The sequence below is a fragment of the Podarcis tiliguerta genome (assembly GCF_965153285.1).
Source record: "Podarcis tiliguerta genome assembly, chromosome: 7".
Lineage (NCBI taxonomy): Eukaryota > Metazoa > Chordata > Lepidosauria > Squamata > Lacertidae > Podarcis > Podarcis tiliguerta.
In genome coordinates, this window is record NC_139540.1 from 60,634,286 (window position 1) to 60,646,229 (window position 11,944).

At 46.0% G+C, this 11,944-nt stretch overlaps 1 protein-coding gene across 1 annotated transcript; it reads right to left on the reverse strand.

Moving 5' to 3' along the window:
- Positions 1 to 4,638: 4,638 nt before the first annotated feature.
- On the reverse strand, positions 4,639 to 11,483 carry SMIM13 (small integral membrane protein 13). The gene is made up of 2 exons (XM_083449728.1): positions 10,812 to 11,483; positions 4,639 to 5,296 (listed from the first exon to the last, which is right to left on the reverse strand). Exons 1-2 carry the CDS (start codon positions 10,885 to 10,887, stop codon positions 5,112 to 5,114), a joined length of 261 nt encoding a protein of 86 aa, XP_083305854.1. The 5' UTR covers positions 10,888 to 11,483; the 3' UTR covers positions 4,639 to 5,111.
- Between the last annotated feature and the right edge of the window lie 461 nt (positions 11,484 to 11,944).

Genomic DNA, 11,944 nt, shown 5'->3' on the forward strand with positions numbered 1-11,944 from the left:
TTCAGGTTAAGAACAGACCTCCAGAACGAATGAAGTACATAACCAGAGGTACTACTGTAATGCCAGGCTCCCAGCCTCACTGCCACTGCCTGGCTGTCAGAAAGCCTTGCTGATCCACTTGTCAACCACCCAGAGACCTACCAGTAAATCCCAATCTACCTTCTGCCTACCCCGGCTCCAAACCTTTGGAAGCGGGCACGCCATAAATGAATCGGTGTACAAAAAAAATCCAGATGCAAAACGTTTGGGCACCCATATCAAGCTGGGTTGTTTATATTTTATTTGTCAAGTTACTGGTGGAGTCAGTTTTAAGAAATAATAATTAAAAAAGAGAAAATAGTTAGCATGATGGAGTCAGAACACACAAAAACATTTGGTACAGTATACATATTTAACCAATGAGCACAGGAAACCTCATTTTTTGTTACTGCGGCCATCTACGTATAACGCTGGCCATGACTGATGTTGGAACATCTGCAGGTGTAAACTAATTCACTGCGAATGTCACCGGGAGCAGCAAAACTACTTAACAGCTGTGATGCAGTGAACGGCATGTCCCAGAGATGACTGCAACAGCAGTGCTGTGAATGAACGATTCAGAATGTGTTATTTTACAAAGCTACCTAGTGTTTCCACAATGTGACACCCACTAGTTGCACCGCAGTAGAGACAAAGGAGCATTTTGTAAGCAAACGGATCTTAAATGCAATCTTCATTGGGGGGGGGGGAGGAATAATATCTCCTATTATTTCTGTTTATGTCTGCATGCTGAGTGGTTACCCAACTCATCTGCAGAAGTCGTAAGGATGTCGGCAGCTAGTGGGTCAAACTACTGAATGCCATATTCATTAAAATGGTTGCAATACTAACAGAGGAAGCGACAAACATAAAACTCTCAACTCCCTTGCACGTATTAAAATTCCATAATCTTTGAAGAAAATATGAGCAACAGCTAAAATGGGTTTTCTTAAACGGGTCCAGATGAAATAGCTTGAATTTTAGGTGAAACGGGGGACAAAGAGCAGGTTTGTTTGTTTTTTAAGGCAAAATTCCCAATTGCAAGACACGTGTCACAACTGGACACTACGTGCAAAGTGACACGCACAATGCCACTCTTGTAAGTGGCAAGCTATATAGAGAGCCCATGCCCCTATCTCCTATGAAGCACTTTCACATAGTCACTTGCCAATGCTTGCATAGGCCAAAAGCTGCAACCCTCTGTCGTTATCATTGAGTAAGCAGCAGTGAGAACAGCGATAAATTTCCAAGTAAACCTGCACGGAATTTCACTGGGTCTCACATAACTTCCACAAGCCTTGGTTGTGCAACGTGCTCTAAGGTTCTGAAGAAAACCCTTTATCTGCTAAAGGTGCAATTTATTTTAACTCAGCTGCACCACTTCAATCCACTCCAGCTAGCCTTTGTGGCTAGAACCTGCCTCCACTTCTTACGTGACTGAGTCAACTCATACTCACGGATCAGTTTAAAGAGTACCTGAAGTTAGGTAACCTTTCTATTAGTCTTTGGGCAAGTCCAAGCCCTGGTGCAGGTTTGTGAATGATAATGTTGTTGTTGCTTGTACTAAATGCAAGCTTGCATTAAGGAGAAACAGATCGGATCTGCTTGAGGTTGGCCACTTTGACGCCGGAGAAGCATTTTGGCCTGTCCCTACTCAACTACCTCAGTCCACTGTCACTGAAAGCTCTTCAGTCTCTGCTTTGGGGCCGTTTGTGGGCCTGGGAGAATCCAGAGGTCATCACCACCTGCTCTTTATGGCATGAGTCAATGGAGAGTCATATCTCCCCACCAATGCTTCCATTAAGAAAGGAATATTTCCAGCTCAGGGGAACAGCCCTCCTCCTCCAACCAGACTTCCAGGGATCTTGCCTCGGCCTTTGGGGGGACTCTGACTGACATCACAATTCATTCAAGAACCTTTTGGCACAGGTTGGGGAACCTTGGACCGTCCAGACATCATTGGATTCCAGCTCCCATCAAGCCCAGCACAGCCAATGGTCAAGGGTGATGGTAGCCCACCAACATCTGGAGGGCTGAAGGTTCTCCATCTCTGCAGGAAATGCTCAAGAACTCAGTACACAGCTAACGTGCGTAGCATTTCAATCAAACTCTTCACCACAGCCAAGGCTGACTGGGATGCAGGAGGGGCTCAGCGGGAAGAGTACTTGGCCTGTAACTGATTGAATAATCCAAAAGGCGGAAGCTACTTGGTGTGGACCAAGCATGTGATGTGCAAACATAGCTAGAAGAGTGCTACATTGTCGGCAGGCGCAGTGCTACTGGTATGAAACAGACTGGGGCAGCAGCATTGCTTAGGGGATAGCATTCTCCATTTTCCAAAATGTCAGGAGGAAATGATTACAGGTGTCCTGCTCAAGAAGCAGTGAGCTGGACAATGGATACCAATCTAGCCAGAAGGGCACCGTGTCAACAAGCTTTCCCTGAGCCCTCTGTGTCACACCGCTGAATGCTACATTGAAGGAAAATCTAGGCAAGCATTAAGTCCTCATCAACTCCGAGTCCCTGTGCTTCTTTGCTTTGAAGGCGAGGTCATTACAGCCCTGTACGGCCACAATTTTGCCCACTCCTGAAACTGCCCGGTGGGTGATCCATTCCTTGGTTCAGAGGGAACAGATAACAAGCACTAGCTTTCCAGACATGCAGCTATGGTACGGACATTTCACCAAGCTGCAGGAAGGGTGTCTGGTGCCCTTCCACATCTTTGAATGAAATGTATCTTAGCTTCCTCCCTAAGTGAAGCCTTTTCAGAATATCTATTACAGAGAAAAACAAGAGCCATCAGAAACAGGATAAAAACTTCAAACAGGGGTCACCAACGTGGCACCCACAGGCCTTTCCAGGAGCTGCTCTGCTTGCTTCCACTGAAGTCTTGAAGGAAGCATTTTACAGGAGCCAGTAGAATAGGTTACAGTAGGGGCATGGTTACATTACACGGGAGTGCGGTGCTCATGAGAGTTTCCCAAATTTGAAAATGTCTGGTGAACCCTGAAAATCAGCAGGTGCAACACAGAGTCTAATGGGAGACAGGGAATAATCGGTCATTGGCTTTCATGGACAAATAAGTTTTGAGCTGCATTTTTTTTATAAAGCTGATATCATCCAGTGGACAGTTGTTATATAAATCTGATAAGGCAACCATTTGTGGGACGGATTGGGAGGGGGGAGAAAATGAGGCAGATTAGTTTGAAAACAACTGGCATTATTTAATTTCAAGTATTTCCTCCCACCATATCCACCTTAAAGAAGCCAGTTGCAGAAATCTTTTTTGATACACCAGGGTTTTCATTTGCAACGTCTTCAGGTTTAAGAGTATCGTTTTTTTGCGTGCACAGACCCAGGTTTGCTGTCGTGCAGTACATGAAACAGGCCTGTACTGCCATGTTCATTACATGCTCCAATAGGTATTAATTAAAAACAGAACAGAGAGGAGTTTCCAAGAAAATAAAATAAGAGCAGGGCAACCACTTCAGAGGGTGGGAAGATAGGAGCCATTGATGGGTTTGTGAATATTGTCATCTTCAAATTGCTTTTTGCTTTTCCAAAGGGTGTACACAGGTAACAAGACAAGGAACAAACAAAAACCCCAAACAAACGAGGCTCTTGACCCAAATGTTAAAGGAGGTCACTCAAGGTTGCTGTTCAAGATGAGGAGTCTATAGATGAGAGTCTTCAGGAGGGCTTGATTTCAGCTGCTATCAAGCATTAAGACACTTTTCCATAGTCATTGATGAGCAAAACTGCAAGGAGTTGAACAAGAAGAAAGTCAACACAACTCAACAAGACACATCCTGGAGTTGAAGGAAAAGTCAGCCATGAGCATCCTGGGGGGGCATCATCATCTCTTACCTACCACTGGTTCAAAGTCAGTATCAGTTATCTTCTACTACAGTTACAGGTGCTAGTTTTATGCGCTTAGCAATACTGAAAGCAGTGTCAATCAAGTGGGGGCTCCCTTTGCCCGAAGGCAAAGCAGAAGCATTTGCTAAACTGATCATTTGTTTGAGGAACAAAAGATGCAAATTTCCCAGTCATACAATTTAGCAATAGGACGAGACTATGGTTAAAAAGCTGCCCCCCAGAGGTTTGTCTGTAACTCGTTTCAACTGATTTTTGGTGCAAAGGATGCAAAAAAGAAGAAGGAGCTTACTTCAAACTAATTAGTTAGTGCCTTAAAAAAAAAGACATTCCATGAAAGGTTTGTAACAGATACTCCTGTTTCCAGATTATGGAAATAAGAAAGGGTTTGACGACACATACACACTCCTGCACAAGCCTGATGAGCTCTTAAGATTAAAAGCAAAGCAGAACAAGGAACTGCTGTGCATTGAAACTAAAATGCTGTGTTTCATTGCCCTCTTATGTTTAAGTCAGTTGTCAAAGCCTCCGCATGAGCCTAACAGCGAATTTAGCCTATGGACAGAGGCACGCTTTTAGGCAGTGGCGTAGCATGGGTTGTCAGCACCCGGGGCAAGGCAAGTAATTTGCGCCCCCTAACCCATGGAGCCAGGTAGGGGCAGAGAGCTGCGAGTGCGAGCGCCCCCCCCAGACGTTGCGCCCGGCACCCCCTGCACCCCCCACGCTACGCCACTGCTTTTAGGTCACTGACCAAAGCAGAACACCCTTGTGTAAGTGGATAAGGCTCAAGTAAAGACACGCTTCCTCTTTGCAAGACGTAGAAATGAAGGGTCGCAAGAGATGCCACCTGCGATGAGTTGCAGTCCTACACAAAAGCAGTCAGTAACCATTTTCAGCTTTGGGAAGCTCATCCACAGATTCACGCTGGGCCTAACCACTGAGGAACAGACCCAGGAGTGGCACTCCCGGCCGACTCTTCTCCCGAGCAGGGAGGAGCCATTTCGGCTCCGCTCTCCCTGTTTCTCTTCGGTCCCATCTTGCTCTCCATTAAAATCTCGCCGGAACCTCTTCCGAAGCAGTGCATTGTTAAATTCCAGGAGTAAAGGAATTCACAAATCCTTGGCCGCCCTCGTTTGGCGCATCAGCAACACCAAACTACTAAGCCACAGAAGAGTCGCCGGCTGCCCATCTCTTGAGGATTGCCCAGGAAGATCCAATTAAGTTGCTTCTTCAGCGGGTGCCCTTCGCTGCCGGACAGATCTCCTCTGTGGAGCGGCTGGCGCATCCTGCTCTGCTTCAGGCTCAACCACAGCATTATCCCCCTGTTGAGATCCTGTGTCTCCTATCAGCTCTCGTAAGAACCGGAACTGTGACAGGAAGAGGTGCCAGACAACGTACCAACCTACAGAAGGTGCCAGGAAAGGAAAAAAAAGTTGATGTTGTGAACATCTACATAGAAAAACAAGAAGAGGCTGTGCCAGGGCAACTAAACACACACACACACACACATTGCCTCATACACAAATAGATGTATGTGTAGATGTTTATGTTACCTTTGTTACACACAGAAAGCTTAAGTGCCAGTGTGATGTAGCTGCTGGACTGTTGGGCTATGACAGGGAAGATTCAGGTTCAAGTCCCCACTCCACACATCATCATCATCATCATCATCATCACAACCATTATTGTTTTATATACCGCTTAATCAGCAAAGTGGCTTCTAAGCGGTTTCCAAGTATAAAAGACAATTACAAAATATTAATGCGTGTTAATTGAAAACACACAATAAATACACACAATTCCATCAAAACATCAAATGTTTTAAATGTGCAATATTTTAATAAACATTTTAAACATGCACATTTAACATGCGCAATAAAACAAGCCTGTTAAAATGGAATAACAATTAAAGCAGGAGGTTGGAGTCCAGAGATCGGGGGCATGCTTGTCTACACTGATATGTCTCCAAGTGCCAGTAGGATGATAAAACTTCAGAGGCAGTGCTATTTTCCTAGAAAAGGAGGTGCTGGAAATCACTGTGAACAACTCCTTTGTTGTCTTATAATGGCAATGGCACCCAACTGAGAGGTGCTGAAACTGAGTTCCTGTAAGTTCCCCTGGGGGGAGCCCTGTTGCCCTGTTCAGAGGACTGTTGTAATGATAAAATGCAGAGATGGGAACATGTGTGCTGCCTTCAGCTACCTGGAGGAAAGGCAAGACAACCTATCTACGGTAACTGTTGAGAACCAGCGTGGTATAGTGGTTAGAGTGTCAAACTAGGGCCAGGGAGACCAGAAAGTTGTATAAATCCAGACTGTAAAATCCATAGATTTCAAGTCAATGATGAAAGAAGCTGAAAGGCAGATTGTCAAAAAGGACAGCCATACTGCAAAAGCAAACATAGCGACAGTAAAAGCGAGCAACTTTGAATAATAATAATAATAATAATAATAATAATAATAATAATTTATTTATACCCCACCCATCTGGCTGAGTTTCCCCAGCCACTCTGGGCGGCTCCCAATCAAATGTTAAAAACAGTACAGCATTAAATATTAAAAACTTCCCTAAACAGGGCTGCCTTCAGATGTCTTTTAAAGATAGGATAGCTGCTTATTTCCTTCACATCTGAAGGGAGGGTGTTCCACAGGGTGGGCGCCACTACTGAGAAGGCCCTCTGTCTGGTTCCCTGTAACCTCACTTCTCGCAATGAGGGAACCGCCAGAAGGCCCTCGGCACTGGATCTCAGTGTCTGGGCTGAACGGCGGGGATGGAGATGCTCCTTCAGGTATACAGGAGGCTGGTTGTTAAAGGCTTTCAGGTGCTCCTGCACCTGCCGGCTACATGCTCACATCAGTTTTTGTGGTTTTACAATCCCTTGTTTTTCCCTATCCAGTTACACCTCCTGGTTGCTATGTTTTTTAAAAAATAAAAAAATCTATGCCACAGATCAATTGTCCGCAGGAAGCAAATAATATATTGTCACAAGACACCATCTAATGTTCAAAGCCTTTGGTGGTTGGGTGGAAAGAAGCTCCTTTTACCCAACACCCAAATGCTGAAAGAGTTAAGCTTGAGCAGGTCACCTGGAAAAGCAGCAAAGCAAATGTAAACAAAACCCAGCATCTTTTAAAAGCATCTGCCAAATTCCTACAGGGGCACAAGCAGCTGCTTTCGGTTATTGGCAATGAAATAATCCGGAACACCTCATCTCAGCATCTGAGGATAAGCAGCTGCATCCATCTCAGTCACAGCAGGACCAGAGCAACACAAGGAGAGGAGGGCAAGCACCATAGAACACAACTCCCGTGACAAGTCTGTGTTCTGTTCCTAGAATCAAAGATCTGGGAAGAACTTTGCAGGAAGAGCGATGCCCCCACCACCTCTCAAGGCAGGCCCTTCCATTGGCAAACAGCTCTTGCCACTAGGTTGTTACCACCTGGTGGAAACTCTAGCTCACATGGCCCTTAAATGTAAAATGTATGATGAGCTCCGCCAACAATTTCTAGACCATCTATGTATCCAGCATGGAAACCAGAGACGGAGGTTATGCGCTTCTTATTACAGGGGAGAGACCAGGAGCTCAACAACACAGTAGCTAAGTTCCTCTATTTGATTTTTTTGTCGCCGAAGTACGCTACAGGATCCTGCCCGTGCTGGAAACCCACAGTGATGAGGTGGATTGCTCACCTCTTCTGCCCTTTGGCGGGTGACTGTGCCGTTGGGGGGGTGGGCGATGAGATCGCATTGGCCTATCTATTCTGAATGTTCTTATGTGATGCCAATAAAGGTTACTTGACTTGACTTGGTAGTTACACCTAATGTTTGGCCAAGATCAGTTACACTGTAACATCCACCCACTGGTTCTAGCCCTGCCCTGTGGAGTAACAGGGAACAAGCCATCTTCTGTGTGTGGCAGCCTTTCAGATATTTGAAGGCCGCTCCCAGTTCCAGCCCAAGACATTCTGCTCCCTGCCCATACTCTTTAGCAACATGAATTTAAATTTAAATTTCCCAACGTCCACAAGCTTTTGTTTGCCATCAATGAAGGCCTTCAGTGAATACAGAAAAGGTCAGGAAATTACATTCCATGCATAATACAGGTGAAAATTGGAAAAGATTTCCAGTTTCAGGTATCAGCAATATAGATTTCCCCCCAAACTTGATGCCATGTTCAAAATGCTTTGTTGGAAGCGACTCTAAAACGTCTAGGATTTGCATTAAAAGGAGAAAATTTCATCTATCACTTGTGTAGAGGTAGCAAAAGCTGCACTTGGCAATTTTCTACCCAACTCTTGTTGTGAGAGGAATCTTGCAACTTACGTGGGGGTTACTTTATGGGGATCGCACCTAAAGCCAAAATTGTATATGGTCAAAACCCATCGGCTGCAATGGTAGGTGGGATTGCCAAAGTCATTTTTCCTGGAACCTCGCCCCCTTTATTATTTATTTGTATCGCCATGTATGTAAAGCTGAATGCGCACAAATAAATGCATGTAAGCTGCATGCTTACTGTATTTAACAGGTGTTTGTACACAAGCTGTGTGTCTCCATGAATTGTGAGAGTATCAGAATGTGGTGGGGAATCTCCTGTCAAGAAGGGAACCCCTTCCCCGTTCCATATAAAGCCATCTGGACACTTACTTAACAATAGCTACAGGATAGCATCCTTCAATGCACCAGAGGCAGCCATGCCATTCTGTCTAATGATAAGGATCCAGCTCCAACTGCTATCGTATCACCCCTTAAGTGCCTTGGAAGTCAAAACATGCACAGCTTTTTCAGCCACTTATTTGCCTCCCCCCCCCCCAATTTTATAAACCATGCCTCCATTTCAAAAAAACGCTGCATATGTATGAATTTAACATCTACAGCTGTAAAGTTTGTTCTAAGAAAAAGTGCTTTCAATTTGACCCACATGGGTATTGAAAGAAAAACATTCACGGCAATTTAGTCACCCAGGCAAAAATCTTGCAAGTGTCTTATTTTAATGCACCAGGTGTTGTGGCTTCATTGCAAATGTAAAAACCCTGCAGGGTTCACTAACTTCTGTCATTGTCACATACCATCACCAGCGATAAGGCAGGGGGAAGGGAGCAGTGGTGCCTAGGGGTTGTGAAGGATCCATATTTCTGGATCAAGGAGCTTGGAACTGCAAGAAAGCTGTTGGTTCAGCAATGAATGTCCAGATCAAATGGCTCTTTGCTGGCAGCATAGCAATCTGCTGGGCACTGCTCCCCTTTCTCCTCCTTTTAGGAGACCTCAGCTTTCAGCTGGGCAGGACTGAACCCCGACAATAGGCTCATGACGAGCTTACACGACGCTCACTGAGTCCTAAGAGACTGCAGAATGTGACACCCCTCTAAGCTTTGTAAGTCTTTGTTCAGCACTTGGTTCAACATTCCTTTCATTTTTATGAAGAGCTGCCTTATACCAGATCAGGCCAAGGACTGTCTAACCCCGAGGGCCCCATCCGCACTATCCATTTAAAGCCGCACCATACCACCTTAAACAGCCACGGCTTCTCCCAAAGAATCCTGGGAAGTGTAGTTTATTAAGGGTGCTGGGAATTCTTAGGAGGCCTCTAAGTGCAACAATTCCCAGAATTCCATGGGAAGAACGGCCACCTATTAAAACCACCCTGAGAACTGTCCTGTGAGGGGAACAGGGGTCTCCTAACAACTCTCTAGCAACCTTAAGGAACTACAGCTCCCAGGATTCATTGGGAGAAGTCATGGCTACTTAAGGTGGTATAATATTGCTTTAAATGTGTAGAACAGCAGGACAGCAGCTTCCCGCATTACCTGCTACCTGATCCTTTTAACCAGAGGTGCCAGCAACTGTGCCCCCCCCCCCAGTGGTGCACATGCTCATCCCACTATCACCCCCGCCAGGCAATTTTCTTTCTGTGCTTTTTCCAGTTGCAGAACCTGTATGATTAGAGCTAAAACAGGGCAAAAATAAATGGATGGCAGCTATCATAGCACCTGTGGCTGTCTTAAAAACCACCAACTGCTTCCATTCAAGCTCTTAAGGGTTAAATAACTACACACTGTCATTCAGATAACACAGACTCTTCTTAACTTCATTCCTGGCTATTTTTGGAAGCTGGAGGATGATTCTTTATTGCTGCTGTTTTGGGACTATAAGCTACTGCCTGGACACCAAGATAGACACCATCTAGCAAACTTCCACGCCGCCAAAGTCCTTTTTATCAGTTTGGTCTTTTGAAAAGAAATCTAGATAATCAACTCTGGTGACATCTTACAATCTCAGTTGGAATTATATTTTTAGTAAGTGTTTAGGTTTTCATCTTTTCTTGAGTAAAAAAGGGAAAGGGGACCATATTCTTTCCTCCACTCACCTGCTTCACCACAAATCCAGGGTGTGTGTGTGTGTCCTAACACACCCACACAATTAGAACAACAGGTTTAACGTGAATCCATTTAAGGGCCTCTTGTCTGAGTATTCACCCCTAATAAGAGTGTGGCTTGTTTATTTTTATGTTTATCACTTATATTTATATCCTGCCTTTTTTCTAAAGAGCTCAAGGAAGCATATGTTGTTCTCCCCTTCCGTTTTATTATTAGAACAACCACCCTGTGAGGTAGGTAAGGATGAGGGTCAATGGCTGGCCCAAAGATCACCCAGCGACCTTCCTGACTGGGTGGGAATTTGAACCCACATCCCCCCCAGGCTTATTGTGGCTTTCTAGTTGGACCACAATGAGGATGATAATTTAGCATCATTCCCAAAATCAAAGCGGACAAAGAAAGGCTGGGGAAATCATTATTGTTTCATGCTTTTGCACCTTTCTCTTCTTTCCTTTTTTCCCACCACAGGAAAGGGAACGGAGAGAGAGGAGAAAAGCAAGACACTTCTGGTTACTGGAAGATAGATCAATAGAAAGTACTCACCGCAAAGCACTAGCAGCAGAAAGCAAGCGAGGGCGGCCACGACGACCAACAAGGACAGGCCAATGCTTTGCCACATTTTCGCAACTAAGAGCTGGGGCTTTGCTCTTCACGGTTCCCTTGGGTTAACTGCGGGAAAGACGACGAGAAGGAGAGAGGCGACAGCAACATCGCTGCCCGCCAGGAGTGGGGAATCCACCGCGACAAGCAAACGGATGGGCTGGAGCGCGCTTGCCCCCTTTCCCGAGGGCTTCGCGTTGGCAATCAAGAGGCAGGGAGTTCCGCAGGACGAGGGTTCCAGGAGACCCGGAGCTCGAAGGGTGGAACAGGGGAAATAAATGAAGCCCAAACTACACGGATTAAAAATTAGTCAGGGTAAGGGGCTCCCAGGGCTTTGCGGGGTTAAGAAAGCAAGAGGAGCGGCTGCACCGGTGGTCCCGAAAGGGAGACGTGCAGCTGAGAGTGGGCAGAGCGCTATTTCCTCCCGGCCCGGAGGCTGAGAGGCGGCAGCTCCATCGCTCCTTCCGCGGGGGGAGCAAGGGCGCCAACACCGTCGCCCCCCTCCACCAGCCGCAGAGTGGTTTCTCCCCCTCCCTGAAAACACCCCCGGCAGCCGCAAAAAAAAAGAGCCGGGAGAAGGAGGGAGGGAGCTCAGCCTCCCATCACCCGGACATGGCTGTCTCTCTCTTTTCTCCTGACTCTTCAGCGAAGGCATCATGGGAAGTGTGGTTTTAACGTAGGGGTGAGAGCCCTGGCGGCGCACGAGAGAAAGAGAGCGACTGGGACTTCGATTCCCATCGGGCCGTGCGGGTGAAGGCCCGCCTTCACCGCTCTTGGCGCAAGTTGATTGAAAGACGCGGGGGCGGTAGAGAATTGTCATAGATCCAAATCAGGGCAGTGGTTTTCTAAATCAAGGCAGTGGTTCTCCAAATCGCTTCGGATGGCTGTGGAGAGCGTTTTAGATATAAAAAAATTGAACTTTCACATACACACACATTTAAAACCACTTACTCTTTCTTCCATGTCTGCAACCTGGCTAGAAGAGCAAGAGGCTCCGGTGTTTAAATGTACACAGTATCTTTGCAAGGGAGGAGGATGGGAGGAAAATCAGAAAACAATCCCCCCTGTTAACTTGG